At 45.4% G+C, this 20,219-nt stretch overlaps 1 protein-coding gene across 1 annotated transcript in view; it reads left to right on the top strand.

The window, feature by feature from the left end:
- The window catches only part of CLNK (cytokine dependent hematopoietic cell linker), a 90,584-nt gene that overhangs the window by 20,228 nt on the left and 50,137 nt on the right, over nucleotides 1-20,219 (top strand). Inside the window, exons 4-7 of the mRNA XM_036281480.1 lie at nucleotides 1,198-1,235; nucleotides 11,554-11,695; nucleotides 12,856-12,962; nucleotides 17,733-17,784. Coding sequence (XP_036137373.1) covers nucleotides 1,198-1,235; nucleotides 11,554-11,695; nucleotides 12,856-12,962; nucleotides 17,733-17,784 — 339 coding nt within the window. The remainder of the gene's footprint in view (nucleotides 1-1,197; nucleotides 1,236-11,553; nucleotides 11,696-12,855; nucleotides 12,963-17,732; nucleotides 17,785-20,219) is intronic.

Raw genomic sequence — 20,219 nt, 5'->3', positions numbered from 1 at the left:
CTCTCTCTCTCTTCCTCTCTCTCCCTCCCACTCTACCTGAACAAACAAACAAACAAAAAAAAAGAACAACGTTTTAAAAAGTGAAGCCAGACCAAGATGTAGAAATGCATACGCATAGCACGGTCCTCTACATCCCCTAGACGAAGGCCAGACATTTGCCCTGAGATTCTTAGCAGCCAAGGAGGAGGGGACTGGTGTTTTCTCTTAACTCAAAGCAAACCAGTTGCTAAGAGGCATGGCGGCTTCTGGCCCCGAAACCTGCTGCAAACTTCTCATGTATGTGCTAATAAAGAGAATGTGAGCCCGGCCGTTGTGGCTCAGTGGTTGAGTGTTGACGCATGAACCAAGAGGTCACCAGTTCGATTCCCAGTCATGGCACATGCCCAGGTTGTGAGCCTGATCCCCAGTGGGGGGCGTGCAGGAGGCATCCAACTAATGTTCTCTCTCATTGATGTTTCTCTCTCTCTCTTCCTCTCCCTTCCTCTCTAAAATCAATTTTTAAAAAATTTTAATAAGATCAATAAAGGAAAAAAAGAGAGAGAGAGAGGAAATGGGATAAGAACATTTTCTTTAAAACAAAAAACCCCTGCAGACCCTGTGACCTTTGGTGGAGTTGCATGGCCTGAGGGTCAAGTGTGAACCGAGAACACGGAGTGCACTGGATGACCTTCAGGCAGCTGTCATAAAACAATCCACAGGAGGGAGTACAGTGCTGAGAGTATTCATTCAGCAAATGCCTGTCAAGAACCCACCTGAGCCATGTGCCTGGAGCTGGGGATAGATGAATGAACAGATACGACCCCGCCCTCCAGACAATGGGTATAGTCTGTTCAAGGAGACAGACGTTCGGACAGATAGTTGCGAACGCAACATGTGCCTTCAGTGGGGAGAGAACGAGGAAACAGCCTGTTCACTGGCTGAGATGCTGCTGAGTATGACTTGGGGTGCCCTTGACGTAGGAGAGGGGTCTTCCTCTTCCCGTGAGCCTGTTACCCGCTGTGGAAGGAGTGAGTCTTGTTAGTTTGGATTTGATTTTTTTCCTTCTTTGTCCATCGCCCCTGTTTTGCAAGAGCAGCAGAAAGTGTGAAAACAGAAACATGCGCTTCATTTTGAGCAATTAGAGTGAAGAGAAATGAATGGGAATGAGCACAGGACTTCTGGTTGTTGCGCGTTAACGTGGTCCGTTTCTGCCGGCAGGTCAGCAGCAGGCGGCCAGTGAGACTCTCCTGGATTTCGTAAGTCTCCCCCCTCCTCTCTGCTCCGTCCTCCACATTTACAAGTAACTGGCCTTTTCCCACGTGCACGGTGGACTAAAAACAAAGGGGAAAATGCAAAATGTGTAATTTCTGGGCAGGAAAGATGGTATTTCCATTCCTGGGTGTAAAATTGTACGCCAATTTCTCAGCTATAAAAGGGAGAGAAACGTAACTCACCGGCCATTGCGAAGACTGGATGGGGTGGAGACACCGACACTCGGTGCTGGTGAGAGTGTGATGAGAAAGGCGCCTCCTCACGCAGCGAAATGTGCCGGCGGAACGGGCCTTCTGGAAAGCAATTTCATAATATTATCTAAGCAACAGGAAAATGTCCATTTCATTTTGTCCAGTGATTCTGTGGTTGGGAATTTCAACTAAAAACTAAGCTAAAATTTGGATTCATATTTAAACACGCTCATTTAGAGTTTATAATAATATATCTTAAATGGTAGCACACTGAAATCATGCTAAATATTTAATCATATAAAAAATAGTTGAATATATTATATTTGCATTATGAAGCCGTTAATAATACTTGAAAAGAATTTTAATGACTAGAGGAAATTTATAACAGGACTCAGATAGCTAATATCTATAAATTTTATTGTTAATTTGTATATGTATATTGTTTCATTTTAACTAGCATATCTATAGATATTAGATGGAATAGACTGGATGGATGGATGGATGGATGGATGGATGGATGGATGGATGGATGGAAGGAAGAATGGATGGATAGATAGACAGAATCTGCTTGAAAAATCATTGAAAGACTTCTTTAAAGATCTAATTAAAGCTATGGAATGTCACCCCAGGACACACACACACACACAATCAATCAATTAGTCAATCACTATTTTATTAATTTTCAGTTTTATGGGTAAAGAATCCTGGACTTTAAGAGCCCCTGAGATGGATAGATAATAAATACGTTAATAGATAAATAGATGTGATTTTTTATAATTAAAACAAAACTCTCTCTCTTTCCCTTCCTGGAAAGAAATAAATCAAAATATTTCTCTCCAGTCCTATGGGCAAGACTTGCGGGGTCTGGCACAGATTCTCCTCAGACGGGGCGGCGACTGCTGTTCCTCCAGTGTCCCTACATGCCCTGCCCTCCAATCTAGCAAGGCAACTGGACAGAAGTTGGGCTGTTCTCACGGTCCCAGTTCTTCCAACAGGTCCAAGACCTCCTCAAAGCACCTGCGCTCTGTGGGTGTCGTGGTGTTGGCCACACGGTGTATAAATGGCACCCTTGCACAAATGCTCATCTGTTGAGTCCCCAGAGGAGTCGCACGCCTGCGCTCCAGCCAGAACCCACCTCTGTGTGCAGTTACTGACAACAGCCCGCTCACCTTTCCTCCTTCGCCAGGTCAACTGTGAAACCTCGGGCAAGCCCGCCTGGCCCCGGCGCTCTGCTGCGCCCTCAGCAGGTCAGCCAGACGGAAGAGACCCGACGTGTCACGGCAGGTGCCAAAGTACAACCTTAATATGCACTGTGCTCGGTTAACCTCTGGATACAACCGAAGAAGGGAGGCTTAGCCACCTCTGATTTACAGAGAGAGTGTCTGAGCCATGGGGGTTGACTAACCCCCAAGGTCATAGAATGGGTCCACAATTTAGATCTAGGATGGGACGATACCACCCTGACCCCTGCTGCCTCCTGGCGACCATCTACCTGGTTTGCCCTCTGGGAACTTCCATTCTGGACCCCACTTTCCCCCTGAGACCAGACGGAGGAGGTGGGGCCTCATGGCCACGATGCCCGGATGCTAGGGTACAGCCTCAAAGTGACCATGCAAATGGCCCTAGCCAAGCTTACGCCCCACAATTCAACCTTTCCTGTCGGTCACCAAGCTCTCCCCTTCTACCCTGTTCCTGCTCCGGGTCACTGGGTTGGTCCTTGGCCTCTGGCACCTGGTGCCTCGAACTTGGTAAACTTGCCCTTCATCACTTGCCTGACTCCTCAGCTCATGTAGGACTCAAGTCTTGCTCTGCTCGGGGAGCACTTGGGTGGGAATCAGTGCGAGCGCAGTGAAAGTCAAAGCTGCTGTCTTGGGGCGCACCTCCTTCTTCGTGCTACCCCGGCGAGAACTGCGTTGCATTTTGCACCCTTGCGTTCCAAGCGCAGACTTGCTTTGAGCCCAAGTGGGGCCCAGAAGGCCTTCCAAACAGGGTCCTGGTGAGTCTCCCCACGATATTGCACACCTGGACATTGAACCCATCACGTAACTAGCCTTGGCCTTTGACAGAGTGATGATAGAAAAAGCCACATACTTGTAGGCTTGGGGCTAGTAACATAACAACGTATCCAAGTACGTCAGGGAAGCAGTGCAACGCTGGAATGGAAACTCAAGCCTGTCCAGTTCCAGGTCCTTCCGCCATTGTCAAATCACCCGATAGATTTTTCTGCGTATACAGTGAACTAAGGTCCATGAAGCACCTGGCATGTACAAGGTGCATGTACAAGGTGCTTAACCAACGTTAGAGGGACTTGAAGAGGAGTGGAATGGTGATTGGTGGCCTTCCCTCGCCTGTGACTTTCTCTAGACCGCAGGCCGATGCTCCAACCACTGAGCCAAACCAGCCAGGGCTCTCACCTGTGACTTTCTTCAATAGTTGTTACCATGGCAGCCTCGGCAATAATAGGAACAGCTCATGTTTATGGAGTGCTGACATCAGCATTTTCCTCAGCATTTTGCTGCGGTCTCCTTTAAGACACTTCTGATTGTCATAGTCACCATGTGTGATGCTATTTATTCTAGTGTGTGTGTGTATCCGTCTAATTCAAAAATAAATTCGAAGTGGCCTTTGATCAAGATATCTCTGTAACTGGACAAATTGCAGTATAAATAAAAAAAAATTTAATCATACACCTAGGAAGGATTCCACCCTAAACTTAGTTCTTTAACAAGCATATATTAGAATCTACTGATGCAAAATACCCATATATAGTTAAAGCTATACAGCAATCACTTTGATTTTTAGTTTTCAGCTATTGATATAAAACAATTAGGAGTCCAGAGAAATAGATCATGTGTTCCCCAACCTATGTAGTGTGGCTGTGATTGCTGAGAAGAAATGAAATTCTCTCTGCAGAGCAACAATTCGGGGTCTGAGCTCAGCCTCACACCGTTTGCCATTGCTATTGGATTAAAAGTCTAAATTAGGGATTCTGAAAAGGCAGCAGAGTGAATGGAAGCTACACAGACCATCTCCCAGGACCAAACTGGAATTACAACTAAAATAAAGACAAATCGTCGGGAAAAAACAACAGAGAAGCATCTTGAAAGGACCATATAACCAAGGACACTGAGTCAATCCTGGTAGGACTGCAGAGCCATGAGAGGGGGGCTGGGAGCCCACGGACAGCAGCAGCCTTAGCTGTGATCAGTGCCCTTGGGTTAAACTCCCAAGCGGCTCCACAGCACAGAGCCTGGAAAGATGCTAAAATAACCACAGCCACTCACCTTGGGCTCTGGCAAAGAGAGGGCGACTGGACTGGAACTGTGTGGGGACACTCAGGATTTGGAGGGCACTCAGAGCTTTTCCTGAGTTTCAGCCACGCAGGACGGTGGCCATCTTGCTCCTTCCCAGGGCTCTGGGGAGAGGCAGCAGCCCCTCCCTCAGAGATTCAACCCCAACTGGTGGGCCATTGAAGTGCTAATTGAGGCTCATTAACAACCAGCATCTGCCCCACCCTCGGGCACCTGAGGGAGTTTTTCATTCAACTGAGAAGCCAAGGCTTTACAAGTAACTGACTAATAGCCTCCAGGCAAAAAGTTAGAGGATAACTGAACCATTCCTGGGCTTGCAACTCTGCTCAGGAAGGTAAGACTTGACAGTGGTATTTAACGTGGGTCCTCCCATGCTCATCCAAACCCAGGAGAGGGAGCCACAAATAGCAGAATTCCAACACTCACAGGGAAAATTTAGCAGGCTCCAAAGCCCACTGTGATAGCCAAAATGGTGAAACAAAGAAACAAATGCCAAATGAAAGAACAAGAAACCTCTACTGAAGATAAGATAAATGAGGAGCAGTTAAGCAAGTTAACAGAGCTAGAATTGAGAGCCATGATCTTGAGGAAGCTCAACAGCATGAGTAAGGACATCAACACCACGAGTAAAGACATAGAAATGTTGAAAATCAACCAATTGGAAATTAAAAACCACCAAGAAGAAATGAATAATGACATATCAGAAATAAACAACACATTGGAAGGTCTAAACAGCAGAGTAGAGGAAGCTGAGGACCGGATCAGTGAATTAGAAGACAGGGTAGAAAAAAATCAACCATTCAGAAAAGGAAAAAACAATTAAAAAACAGGAAGACAGCTTAAGAGAACTGTGGGACAACTGGAAACTTAATAATATTCACATCATAGGAGTCCCCAAAGAAGAAGAAAATGAGCAAGGGTTAGAGAATATATTTGAAGAAATAGTGACAGAAAAAATTTCTAATTTGGTGAGAGAAGAAGGAATCCAAATTCAGGAAGCACAGAGAGCCCCAACTAAGAAGAACCAAAACAGGCCTACACCAAGACACATAGTAATTAAAATGCCAAAAATTAAAAACAAAGAGAGAATCCTAAAAGCAGCAAGAGATAAGCAACAGATTACCTACAAAGGAACCTCCATAAGGCTCTCAGCTGACTTCTCAACAGAAACACCACAGGCCAGAAGGGAGTGGCACAAAGTAATCAAGGTCATGAAAAACAAGGATCTGAATCCAAGACTACTCCACCCATCAAGGCTATCATTCAAAATAGAAGGTCAAATAAAGAACTTCCCAGACCAAAAAAGGCTAAGGGAATATATTAGCACCAAACCAGCACTGCAAGAAATGTTAAAAGTACTGCTGTAATTAGTAGAAGAAATAGGAAGAAAAATAGAACCACATTAAACAAAAATGGCAATAAATAAGTACATATCAATAATCACCTTAAATGTAAATGGATTCAATGCTCCCATAAAAAGACACAGAGTAGCTGATTGGATGAGAAAGCATGACTCATATATATGTTGTTTACCCACCTCACAACAAAAGACTCACATAGGTTGAAAGTGAAGAGATGGAAAAAAAATCTTCCAAGCAAACGGAAAGAAAAAAAAGCTGGGGTAGCAATACTCATATCTGATAAAGTAGATTTCAAAATGAAGGCCATAACTAGAGACAAAGAAGGCCACTACATAATATTGAAAGGATCTATCCAACAGGAAGATATAACCTTGATAAACATATATGCACCCAATAAAGGAGCTCCAACATATATTAAAAATCTTTTTGAGGACTTCCAAGGAGAAATCAACAGCAATACAATCATATCAGGGGGACTTAAACACCCTGCTGACACCACTGGATAGATCCTCTAGACAAAAAATTAGCAGGGAAACAGATATTCTGAATGGAGCACTAGACCAAATGGATTTAATAGATATCTACAGAGAACTACACCTCAAAACTATAGAATTCACATTCTTCTCAAGTGCACATGGGACATTCTCAAAGATAGACCACATGTTAGGGCACAGACTAAATTTCTACAAGTTCAAGAAGATTGAAATCATATCAAGCATCTTCTCAGATCACAATGGCATAAAACTAGAAATCAATTGCAGCAAAAACATGCAAAGACATTTGAACACATGCAGACTAAATAGCATGCTATTAAACAATGAATGGGTTACTGAGGAGATCATGGAAGAAATTAAAAATTTCCTGGAAAACAATGAAAATGAACAGACAACAACACAAAATCTACGGGATGCAGCAAAAGCATTTCTGAGAGGGAAGTTCATAGCACTACAGGCCTACCTCAAGAAACAAGAAAAATTTCTAATTGACTGTCTAACCTCACAACTTTGTCTAACCTCACAACTTAAAGAATTAGAAACCAAACAGAAAGAAAACCCCAGAGTAAGTAGAAGGAAGGAAATAGTAAACAGCAGAGCAGAAATGAATGACATGGAGACAAACAAAAACAATTCAAAGGATCAATGAAACAAAGAACTGGTTTTTCTAAAAGATAAACAAGATTGATGGACCCTTAGCTAGACTCACCAAGAAATAAAGAGAGAGAACCCAATACACAAAATCAGAAATGAAAGAGGAGAAGTAACAACTGACACCACAGAAATTCAAAAGATCGTTAACAACTACTATGAACAATTATATGGCAACAAATTCGACATTCTAAGCAAAATGGACAAATTTCTAGAAACACGTAGTTTCCCAAAACTGGACCGGGAAGAGATAGAAAACTTGAACAGACCAATAATAACTAAGGACATTGAAGAGGTAATCAAGATTCTCCCAGCAAACAAAAGCCCAGGCCTGGATGGCTTCACAGGGGAGTTCTACCAAACTAACACCCATTCTCCTCAAACTATTTCAAAAAATTCAAGAAGAAGGAAGACTTCCAAACTCATTTTAAGAGGCCAGCATAATTCTAATTCCAAAATCAGAAAAAGACACTACAAAGAAAGAATACTACAGGCCAATATCCCTGATGAACATAAATGCCAAAATCCTGAACAAAATACTAGCAAATCTGATCTAGCAATACATCAAAATAATTATTCACCATGACCAAGAGGGATTCATCCCAGAGATGCAAGGCTTGTACAATGTTCACAAATCAATAAATGTGATACACCACATAAATAAAATAAAGAATAATAACCACCTGATCATATCAATAGATGCTGAAAAAGCATTCGACAAAATCCAGCATCCATTTCTGATAAAAACTCTCAGCAATCTGGGAATTGAGGGATCATATCTCAATATAATAAAGGCCATATATGAGAGACCTACAGCCAACATCATACTCAATGGGCAGAAATTAAAAGCATTTCCCTTAAGAACAGGAACAAGACAAGGATGCCCACTTTCACCACTCTTATTTAACATAGTATTGGAAGTATTAGCCACAGCAATCAGACATAAAGAAAAAATAAAAGGGATCCAAATTGGAATGGAGAAAGTGAAATTGTATTGTTTGCAGATGACATGATATTATACATAGAAAACCCTAAAGACTCCATCAAAAATCTACTAGACTTAATAAATGAGTTTGGCAAAGTAGCAGGATATAAATATAATGTCAAGAAATCGATGGCATTCTTATATACCAATGATGAACTCACAGAAAGAGAAACTGAAAAAACAATCCCATTTATCATCATGGCAAAAAAATTAAGGTACCTAGGAATAAAGACCATCAACTTAACCAAAGAAGTAAAGGATCTATTTGCAGAAAACTACAGGACATTGAAAAAAGAAATAGAGGAAGATACAAAAAAAATGGAAGCACATACCTTGTTCATGGATTGGAAGAATTAACATGATTAAAATGTCCATATTACCCAAAGCAATCTATAAATTCAATGCAATTCCCATCAAAATACCAACATATATCATAGAACTAAAACAAATACTTCAAAAGTTCATATGGAACCAAAAAAGACCTCGAATAGCCACAGCAATCTTGAAAAAGAAGGACAAAGTAGGTGGGATCACAATACCAGATATCAGGTTATACTACAAAGCCACTGTAATCAAAACAGCCTGGTACTGGCACAAGAACAGGCATATAGACCAGTGGAACAGAACTGAAAACCCAGAAATGGATCCAAGGCAATATGCTCAATTAATATTTGACAAAGGTGGCAAGAGCATACAGTGGAGTCAAGACAGCCTCTTTAATAAATGGTGTTGGGAAAATTGGACAGCTACTTGCAGAAAAAATAAAACTAGACCATCAACTTACACCATACACAAAAATAAACTCAAAATGGTTAAAAGACTTAAATGTGACCCGTGAATCTATAAAAATCCTAGAAGAAATTGTAGGCAACAAAATTTCAGACATTATACACAGCAGAATTTTCACTGATACATCACCTAAGGCATCAGAAACAAAGGAAAAACTGAACACATGGGACTACTTCAAACTAAAAAGCTTCTGCACAGCAAAGGAAATAACCATCAAAATGGAAAGGCAACCCACTGTATGGGAGAACATCATTGCCAATGATACATCAGATAAGGGGTTAATTTCCAAAATATACAGAGTACTCATACAACTCAACAAAAGAAAGACAAATAACCCAATTAAAAAATGAACAGAGGAGCTGAATAAACACCTCTCCAAACAGGACATACAAATGGCCAAGAGACATATGAAGAAATGCTCAACGTCACTCATCATCAGAGAGATGCAAATTAAAACAACAATGAGGTATCACCTCACACCTGTCAGAATGTCCACCATCAACAAATCATCAAACAAGTGTTGGCGAGGGTGTGGAGAAAAGGGGACTCTAGTACACTGCTGGTGGGAATGCAGACTGGTGCAGCCGGTATGGAAAACAATATGGTGTTACCTCAAAAAATTAAAAATTGAATTGCCATTTGACCCAGTGATCCCACTTCTAGGAATATACCCTGAGAAGCCTGAAACACCAATCAGAAAGAATATATGTACCCCCATGTTCACAGCAGCACTATTTACAATAGCTAAGATCTGGAAACAGCCCAAGTGTCCATCAGTAGATGAATGGATTAAAAAGTTGTGGTACATATACACAATGGAGTACTATGCAGCTGTAAGAAAGAAAGATCTCTTATCCTTTGAGACGACATGGAGAGACCTGAAAAGTATTATCCTAAGCGAAACAAGCCAAGCAGAAAAAGACAAATACCACATGATCTCACTTATTTGCAGAATGTGATGAACATAACAGTCTGAGGAATAGGGTAAACCCAGAGATGTGGAAGTAGGGTACAGACTGACAACCCTCAGAAGAGGAGGTGGTGGAGGGAGGGAAGAGATAAACCAGAACTTATATGCATGTACGCATAACCAATGGACATGGACAACAAAGCCGGGGACGGGGTTGGGGGGATGGGAGTAGGGTGTCAATGGGGTAAAAAAGGAGAAACATCTGTAACCAAAAAAAAAATTTTTTTTAAGTAAATAAATAAGTCTAAATTATGGGTGCTGTCACATAAGGGATACCCCAAATTCTCTGCCCTCTATTTCCAGGGTGCAGAACAACTTTAAATATAAATGCTTGGTCCTGGCTTCCAGTGTAGGTGTGGTGGAAAGACCTGGTTCTACCCCTCTATGGCACCCATGACCTGTGTGGCTTTCAGAAGTCACCAATCCCAGTTCCTATATTTGTAAAAGAAGCATAAAAGGTGTTCATTTTGAAGGCCAAATTGGGGAGTGTGCATAAAAGTCTCTTGGAACTGGTCCACCCAAGTGTCCATCAGTAGATGAATGGATTAAAAAGTTGTGGTACATGTACACAATGGAGTACTATGTGGAATCTTAGGAGAAACTTGAAGATGTCAAAGATGTTCCCGTGTGTGTCTCAGCCTTCTCCACCTGCCAACCCCTTCCAGCCCAACCGTGCCGCCTGAAGCCACCGCAACTCATGACAGATGTCCAAAGAAGACAGTGTTAGACAGAAAAGGAGTCAGCATTTCAGGGCCACAGTCACCTTTCATTTGGAGATGACTATGTCTCCTCCTCCTGAGCCCTTCGCATCACACGACACTCTCAGAACGTCAGCATTATTGGCTAGTGTGACGCGTGGATTCTCTCTCAGGCCCAAATAAAGACAAAAACCATTTCTGTAAACACGACAAGAGGTGAGCATTCCGAGACCCAGAAAGGCAAAAGGATCGCTTGGTGGTTCTGTAGGATGCACAAAAGATCACTGAGAGGCGTTTTCCTGCCCAATGCCGCAGGGCGGGCTCCAGATCACAACACGTGGGTGCACCGTGCAGGATTTCTGTGATGCTGCCCCTGGCGGTCAGACCCGGAGCTCATTACTAGTGTCTAGAAATGCACCTGAAATTTGTATAGTGATTCTGTATCTCGCCACCTTGCTAAATTGTTTGTTAGTGCTAATAATTTTTAGTGGGCTCCTTGGGATTTCCTGCATACGAGATCCTGTCACCTGCAGAGAGAGCCCCTTTCTGCTTTTAAGGGCTTCGGTAAGCTAGGTTGATCTCTCTGTTCCAAAGATAGCTCATTAGTCATTGTAATCACATCTGCAGTGTCCCCTCACAGCAGCACCTCAGTCAGTACTTGGTTGAATAACAAAGAATGGGAATATTGGGGGCATCATTGGAACCGCCTACCTCAAGCATTTCACTGCCCCAGAACACAGACTCCTAAACCCCTAGGAGAACTCATACCTCTCCCTGGCTAGCCCTGTGGCCTGGAGTCTTTATCATCACTGTACCATCCCTTGGCTCACCCGGATGTTCCCTCCTGCTTAGGGAAGGAACTTTGCTGCAATCCCACCGGGAGCAGAAGGCCATGGAGATAATGACTATGAAGACCCTAAGCTTCATGTGACAGAGGCTTGGCAAGCAATGAAAGTCCTACCGGCCAGGCCTATCAAGGAATCTGAATATGCAGGTACAGTTGGTATCTAAAGCCGTATCGCACAGTAACTAATGCTGCCGCTTCTGTATTAAATAATCCAGGCTACAACCCTGCCTTTAGGGCTTTCCAGAGGTGTGACCTCGAGCATGTCTCTGAAACTCATCTTCCCTGCTTGAGAACCGGGGTCATCGTCATAGAACTTATTCCAGAGAGTTCTTTGGAGGGTGCCATGATGTATGTCGAGTTCCCACGAGAGAACGTGGCAGAGTCCGAGCTCTGTAACTATTGGTTACTGTCATCATAACGCTCTTCTTGGGTCCTGGGAACAGCTGACAAGCGTGGCAGAGAGTGGACAGGAAGAGATGGGGGCAACGTGGGAAGTATGAGGGCGGGGTGCATAGAGTGGAGCGTGGGAGCAAGGCGTTTCACCGGTAGTCACTGTGCAGGTACCCAGCATACGAATAGCACACAGCATGGCAGAAAGGCCCAACTTCTTACGAATAAGGAAGACCTAAATTCACACCCACCGTGGCCTCTCTCTAACTCGGGCGCATGGGGCAGCTTCCTTGAGCTCTCTTAGATACAGTACATCTTTGAAAGGGAACGAGGAGGAGTTGTGATTTCTGAGGGCCTGACCCACCGACATGAATCTGTGGAAGTTCTTTTGAAGAGAATCACCTTGGAAATAAGGATGCTATTCCATGGTTCATTCACTCAGCAGGCATTTACTGAGCATCTACTGTGCGCCAGTCATCATGCCAGGACTGACCAAGGGGCACAAAGATAAAACATAATCCATGTTCTCAGGAAGGTCCCAATCTATTGGCAGAAACAGAAAGGTCAACAGATAAATATGATAGAATAGGTTAAGTGTATAAAATAGAAAGGAGAGTGTAGGAGCGAGAAAGATTTTCAAAGGGCGTGATATAACCCAAGCCTTGAAGGATGAGAATTCCGCAGGGGGTGAAAATGAGGATGTTCAAGGCCAGACTTGGGAGTCTATGTGCATGGCCCCAGGGGAGGGCTTTCTCCTCTTCATGCCTCAGTCTCCCCATCTGTGAAGTGGGAGTACAGTTGCTTGCCTCACACTTTTGTTCTGGTGACTCAGTGAGTTTGCAGGTGTGCAAAAGTTTTATAAGTTGTAATGTGCTGAGTGAATCTAAGGTATGAGACTAGTTTTTCTCTTTGCGCAGATACGCGCTACTTCAAGGGCATGGACGACACTCCGCTTTCCCTCGGTGCTTTTCCTTCTGTCCCTGCGGAGGGGCAAACGTGGACCACACAGACGAGGCCGGAAGAAGTGAGTAAAGGCTCCACGGTGTGAGCCAAACATATGCGGGGGACTCCTAGCGGCCAGGAGCTCCCGTCTCTCATTCCTGAAGCATCTTGTTAGGAATGAGCGGGTCCAGCTCCCATGGCTGGTGGGGTGATGGTCCCCTGGGAGGCAGGAGAGCGCACACTGGTTGAGGATGATCTGTGAGTCAGCCATCGGGCCTTCCACATGCATCTCACCCAACGCTCATTCCTTTCTCCAGAAGCAGGATTTGCACTCAGATCATTTTGGTAATAACATACCATTTTGCCCAGATTCTAGGCCCCACATTGGCAACTGCTAACTTTGACCTCATCTATAAAACTGAACCAAAACTCCCTGCCATGAAAATATCTTATAAATGCAAATGCTTTAGACACATATATAGAACTTTATTTTTAATGACACTTTCGCTATGTTTTATTGTCTTAATGCATAAAATACAAATTAATCAGCCCTGGGGTTACAGGGCTCTCAGTCCTAATGCGGGGTGTACTTCCTACCAGTATTTCCTATGCAGACGTATTTTATGCAGGGGAGTTCTTGTTTATAGTATACTCCTGACTTTCTTTTATTTTCACGTTACATTCTGGTTATAAAACAATTTCCCATGTGCGAAGCATTAATAAGCATAATCTTTATAGATATACATCCCATTATGGAATTTTTAATTATTTTCCTTAACCATGGAGTGAAAACATTGTAAAGGCTTTTGGTACATATTGTGAAATTCCTTTCCTCAAAACTTATTTAATTTATCCACCCAGAAGCCTTATATGGGAATGTCCACCTCACAGAAACAAGACTGGCTATTACCTTTTAAATCATTTTTAAGTGATTTCACTGTGTGTTTTTTAATTGGTGCCACATATATTGGTGAGTATGAATATGATTTGAATACAGTACATTCTTCTGTGTGCATTATTTTTTCTCATCATTCATCTGTTTAACTTGAGGGCTTCTGTTAATATTGACGAGAAAAGGAAATTACAAATTTTACCAATGTCATTGACACAGCACACATCCAGGAGAGACAGGGAGAGCGAGATGAGGGGTGAGACACTGGGTACTTCCTCCTCACCGCGGCAGCATGCTGAACACTGTAACCATGCAACAAATTCATTCGAGACACATGTGTTGTGCCTGCCACGGACCAGACACAACGGTAGACTCTGGCAGGCAAACCCTGCTCTCACGAACGCTCCTGCTGGTGGAAGGGACCAGTCACAAATAAATAAGCAAATAAATGGATAGTTAAACACCATGGCAAGTGATACGTGTTCCGAAAAAACAAACAGAGCTGGGGAAGGGGAGTTAAGGAAGGTCTTTCTGAATAGAGATTGGAATGGAGGAGTGGCATTTAATCCTCAGAATAACTTTGCAAGATGAGCGTTACAGTCCCCATTTGAACAGCTCCCACTTTTACGAACTCTGTCCGTGTGGGCCCGCTGCCCTTTCTGAGGCTTGATGGCCCTGGCCGCGAGGTCTCTGGCTGTTAGGCTGATACCCACAGAACGCAGTGACTGGCACCACGCAGTCCGTCAACAGAGGACACTTGCTTGAAGACAGGGACCATGTTGGCCCAGCACCTAGAACAGTGCCTTACAAGAGAGGTTCTCAAGAGATAGAGTTTAAATAGGTGACAACGAACAAGCCCTCGACCATTTGCACAGAATCTTGAAATATGAATGGCTGTCTACAGGAAAGGAGGCCCCGTCTCTTCCCAGTTTGACTTCTGTGCACATGGAACCCTTTTCCATCTGTCTAAGTCCTGGTGGGACTATTTGCCATCACTGAGGTCTGCATCAGGGTCAGCACTCGGGGCTGTGTGACAGGGACAAGGACAGGTCAGGACATCATCACTAGCGCACAGAGCCCACTCAGGGAGCGAGGAGAACCTCAGAGCAACTGGGTCGGAGGCTCAGGACACGCATTCTGGTCTGGTGACCAAGGAGCGGAGAAGGCCCACCCAAAATGACGAGTCTTCGTTTCCCCACTGATCAATCACCCTTTGCATGTCTGTGAACCTTCAGAAGAAGTTGTTAAAGATAATTCTCATTTGATTGTTTTTAAATAACTATGCCAGAATTTAAGCCTCCATGTTTATTTTCTAGTCTCTCGTATTATCTTTGTAGCTTTTGTTACAAAACAAATGTTCTTTAGCTGGACCACTTAGCACGTGGAACTACGATCTTCACCTGTGAAGTCAGGTGACAAACGTGAGGAAGAGTGTGAGGGGTGCGAGCACTCCTTTGGCCAGGAGGGGACTGTCTTATAAATTAAAGAAGGGCTTGGCCTCTCCTGGCCGGTGTGGCTCAGTGGATCGAGGGTCGTCCCATGGACCGAGAGGTTCCAGTTCGATTCCCACCCAGGGCACATGCCTGGCTTGTGGGCTCAATGCCCAGTAGGGGGCGTGCAGGAGGTGGCCAATCGATGTTTCTTTCTCACATGGATGTTTCTATCTCTCCCTGCCTTCCTCTCTAAAAAAAAAAAAAAAAAAAAAAAAATCAATAAAAACATATTTATAAAAAAGAAGAAGGACTTGGCCTCAATACAGATAAAGAGGGAGTGTTACTTTCATAATCAGTGTTCGAATCATCACGTTTTTATGGGGAGCAGGGGCATGTTTCACTGTCGCCTCATTCTCAGCGCTCATTCTGAGCAGCTCGGCACATGTCTGCTGAGATGACGCGAACTGTGAACCGGTCTTCACGAATCCTGACTCAGGCCAGATTTCCTCCGGACGCCTTGGTCAGTTACAGCTGCCCCAAACCGCAGACCTGCCCCAGCTTTCCATTTCCTGCGCACTGGCGGCACCGCACGGAGCTCAGCGCTAGAGACGAGGTGCCCAGGGCCGGGCAGTGCCCAACCCGGCAGTTCTAGCAGGAAGTGCTCGGACAGGGGAGCCAGGGCACAGAGGGCTCCCGCCACGTCTCACCCAGCCACGGGCTCCAGGGAAGCCTGTGGACGGAGCAGGCTTTGAGTCCAACAACACGTTGCATTTAACCCGCGGTTCTCGTCCAGGGTGGTTTTGCACCCAGGGTCATTTGGCAACGTCTGGAGACATTTTTGGTCATCAGGACTGGGGGAACGCTGCTGACATCTGGTGGCTGGAGGACATGCTACAATGTAGGCAGCCAGCCTCCTCGCCCCCTGCAGACAGGCAGCCAGCACCCCCTGCAGAGAACTATCCTGCCCCAACTCCCTAGTGCAGATTGGGAAACCTGTCTCACAGTTACACCTGTTACAATGTGCATAATATGTTGGAAACTCAGACCTGTGCACATGTCTGAATCCTCTTATTCTTCATTGTTTCCTCATCATCTAGCATCGTTGCAGGTGTATAGTCGGTATTGATAAATGTATTTGACAGAAGATGGGAGTAGCCCCGTGGGGGAGGAGCAGGAAATCTCCCTGAGCCCCAGGACCCCAGACTAATACCATCAGAGGGCACCCACCACTAGGGGAGATGCAAAGACTCTCATGTAAAAGATCCAGCGAGGGTACAAAATGTAGAAGGAACAGGAATACTAAGGAAGCCCCTTCCCTGAGGTCCTAAGACCGCAGCGCCCACCGCAGACAAGCTAGCAATGGGAGGTGGGCCAGAGGTAACAGGGGTCCAATGGCCCCTCTTCCCATCCACCCTGGCCGCCTCAACTTGGTGCCAATGAAGAGTAACACCAAGACCGTGTATTAGTCGGGGCTCTCTAGAAACCGAGGACAGATAGACATATGGACACACACATCTACACAGAAATAAAACAGTGGTCGGGAGGCTCAGCCCGAGCTCTGCCGTCTGAAGCCAGAGCCCAGGACAGCAGTGGGGGCGGTTGCGGTCTGAGTCCGCGGCCCGAGAACCGAGAAACCCGATGCCGTAGTCATAGTTGAGGGCAGGAGAAAACCAGTGTCCCGGCTCAGTCAGGCAGAGAGATTTAATTATCCTTTTCTCTGCCTTTTAATTCTATCCAGCCCTCTGGGTTGGATGAGGCCCACCCACGTTGGAGAGGCCACGGGTTTACTCGGGCCACTGATTCGAACGCTCACCTCATCTGGAAACAGCCCCACAGACACACCCAGAAACAACCGTTGATCCAGTATCTGCGGCCCTGTCAAGTTGGCACATAAAATTAACCTCCACAGGCCCCGGTATTGACTGGGCGCCGTCATCCTCTGCACCCTCCTGTCGAGCAGTTGTATAGCCCTCAGTAGCTCATTCACGTCAACAACATGGATAACGACAGCAAACAGTTATAAGCTTCCGTGGCCCGATCCTCTCCTGCTCCGAGGCACTCTGAGTGATGGGTTTCGTGTAAGCCTCCCTCCCTTCTGAGGTATCAGGACTTCCGTTGTTCCATCTCACAGACGAGGAAACTGAGGCTCAGGGGGTTAAGGGACTTGCCACATCTCATAGCTAGCACGTGGCAGAGGTGAAACCCCAGCCCAGGTACCCCAAAGAGGCCACACTCTGACCTGCCCGCTAACTGCTCCCGGTGTACTTCAGCCTGTACGCTGATCTTCAAAAGAACTCAAGAATCTCAAACCCAGGTATTTGTGTGACCAATACCACCCATTGGCACAGCGGTACACATATTTGCACGTATCGACTGAGGGGCAACCATACACAGGTGGTGATCTCTCAGAACAAAGAGTTGAGAGACCTATGCCTTTAGCTTTGAGAATCTAACCATGCAGAGTAGGACATTAGATGGTATCATAGTCACAATTGGAGACGTAATGGTGCCCTGCTGTCTTCTACAGGTGGACAAACCCATCTCCATGTCCAAGGACATCAGAAGCCAACACGTTACAGGTAAAGTCAAGTCACAAAGTCAGACACATACAAACACAGTTCTTTGCTTTCAAAATCTTCTTGCATTTTTGTTTGTGGCCACAGATTTTCTTAAATAGGTGATCCGCTGAACTTTAATCCCTCGTGAAATAACCAATTTTAGAAAGATCCTCACCCGTTTTAGGGCTTTTTATCACCTTATTTTTTCTGATGAAGCAATTGATTGTGAGAACTCATGTTTTGTGTTGTGCAATTTCAGAAAGAAACTGTTTTTAAAACATACGAACAGCAGTAAACATATCACTAAGTTGTTTTTCTAAGCCTACCCCAACAAAATCACAAGATAGAAATCTAATTTTAAAATGCTGATTGATTTAATGTAAACACAGATATGTAAGCTTTAGGCAAAGCGACCCAATCTGGAGATGAAGATACAGGCAGGGGCGGGGGAGACAAGCCATTTCAGCCATGCTAGGAGCAGACACAGGACAGCAAGGACAGTTAATGGGATCACATCCATCATAGCTTCTCTCATTATTTGCCCCCGTGTCCCCATTTCCTCTTACAATGTCCAATTGGAAAAGATGACAGCCCCATGATTTATATTTCCCAGTAACTGAAACATGTCAAGCTCACCTTTATGTGTTTACTGCTATAGTCTGTCACATGGGACTAATACCACATTTTCTTTCATGGGAAAGTGTAACAGTTAGGACCCTAACAGGAAACAGATGGCAAACCCAAATTAGGATAAGTTAAGAAAATGTATGTACAGCCCGGTCGGTGTGGCTCAGTGGACTGAGCGTCGTCCCATGGACTGAGAGGTCCCGGTTCGATTCCCAGGCAGGGCACAGGCCTGGGTGTGGGCTCGATCCCCAGTGGGGGTGTGCAGGAGGCAGCGGACGGATGTATCTCTCTTACATCAATGTTTCCATCTTTCTCCCTTCCTCTCTCTCTAAAAAAAAAAACAACCAAAAACATTTTTAAAAGAAAGGTTAGTTACAAAGGAAGGTTTGACTGAGGTGTGTGGTGCAGGGGAAGAACAAGGGGTGTGCAGGATCTGGGTCAAAGGCAGTGGCGGGGTCCCCGCTCCCAAGCCCGGAGCAATGAGAGACAGTTGCTAAGGATCAGAAGGGTCACAGTGACTTTGGAAAAGCACTGACCCCTGGCCGGGACACCAGCCCGAGTGGACCTCACAAGGCAGAAGCCACGGGAATACATGCCCAACTTCCCTCTGATCTAGGACTTCCAAGGGCTGAGCCCAACCAGACACCAGAGGACAGGGCAGCCCATAAGTGGCCCATACTGACGGGTCCCAGGGCAGGGAGTGGGGTGGAGGTGGAGGGTGGACCTGGGGGAACAGCGAGCAGACCTCCTCAACAGCAAACAGGGGGAAGGAACCATGGTAGCAGCCAGAACTCGAGCTCTGCCACGCCCTGGCTGTGTGACCTTGGGTAAGTCACCTAACCCAGCTAAGTCTCACTTGCCTCTTTAAGAGGTGAAGTGAGCAGGGCTGTGACTGTTGAATTCAACACAGTAGTGGAGGCAGGAAGGGTGCTGCCGTGGTGGAAACACAGTTGTTCCTGGTTTATCTGTCTCCATCCTGCATCCCCCAAGGACCCCTCTCCTCTTCTATCCCAGTCCTAACGCCCCAGAAGTGGGGGCTCCCACATCAGTGCCTCTGCAGCCCTTAAAAGTTGCAACGACGTCAATGTACACAGCTGTTCTCCATTAACCGACGTGCTTTACGCCTCAAACACCAGGTGAATTCCTAGAGAAAGTGTCGGATGCCTCTGGCCGCGGAAGGTGGCCAGATGCAGAGAGAGCCCAGACCAGGCCGCGAGCATTTGATATGCGAATGGTCCAGGTCCTAACAGGACCTTCCCAGATGCTCACTGAGAAATGAGTCCTGGGGAGAAATCAGACAAGAATAGGATTTCTCATTTCCTGTCTTGTCTTTACTGTTTGCTGCAGACATACACCTGCACTTCTTTGATGACAGAAGCTTCTTTGGACATTATTTTAACTATCAATATGTATGTTTAACTACTAAGACAGTTCTGATCCCAATCTCGACGTGCGCCTGGGGGCTTTGCACCCCGCACTACTGAGCTGTTCTCGGACATCAAGCGGGTGTCCTGCGCGTCAATCCCGTTTCGGTGCTACACACCCAGACACCACCTGAACTTGTGCAGGTGGGGCTCAGGCCTACGGGACCACGCCCGCCCCTCGGGGCAGATCCCGTGTCAAGCCCAGGTCGTCACCCCTGCCTCTGGCTAACTGACGACAGATCGGAGGTTCCCAAGAGCCCTTCCTTGGCTTTGATTAATTTGCTAGAGCAGATCACAGGAGTCAGGGAAACATTTTACTTCCTAGATCCCTGGTTTATTGTGAAAGGATGTAACTCGGGAACAGCCAGACACAGGAGATGCACAGGGCAGGTGCGAGGGACAGGT

The sequence above is a fragment of the Molossus molossus genome, unplaced genomic scaffold, assembly GCF_014108415.1.
Source record: "Molossus molossus isolate mMolMol1 unplaced genomic scaffold, mMolMol1.p scaffold_m16_p_1, whole genome shotgun sequence".
Classification (NCBI taxonomy): Eukaryota; Metazoa; Chordata; class Mammalia; order Chiroptera; family Molossidae; genus Molossus; species Molossus molossus.
The sequence above is the reverse complement of the archived record's forward strand: the minus strand, read 5'-3'. Positions and strand labels throughout refer to the sequence as shown.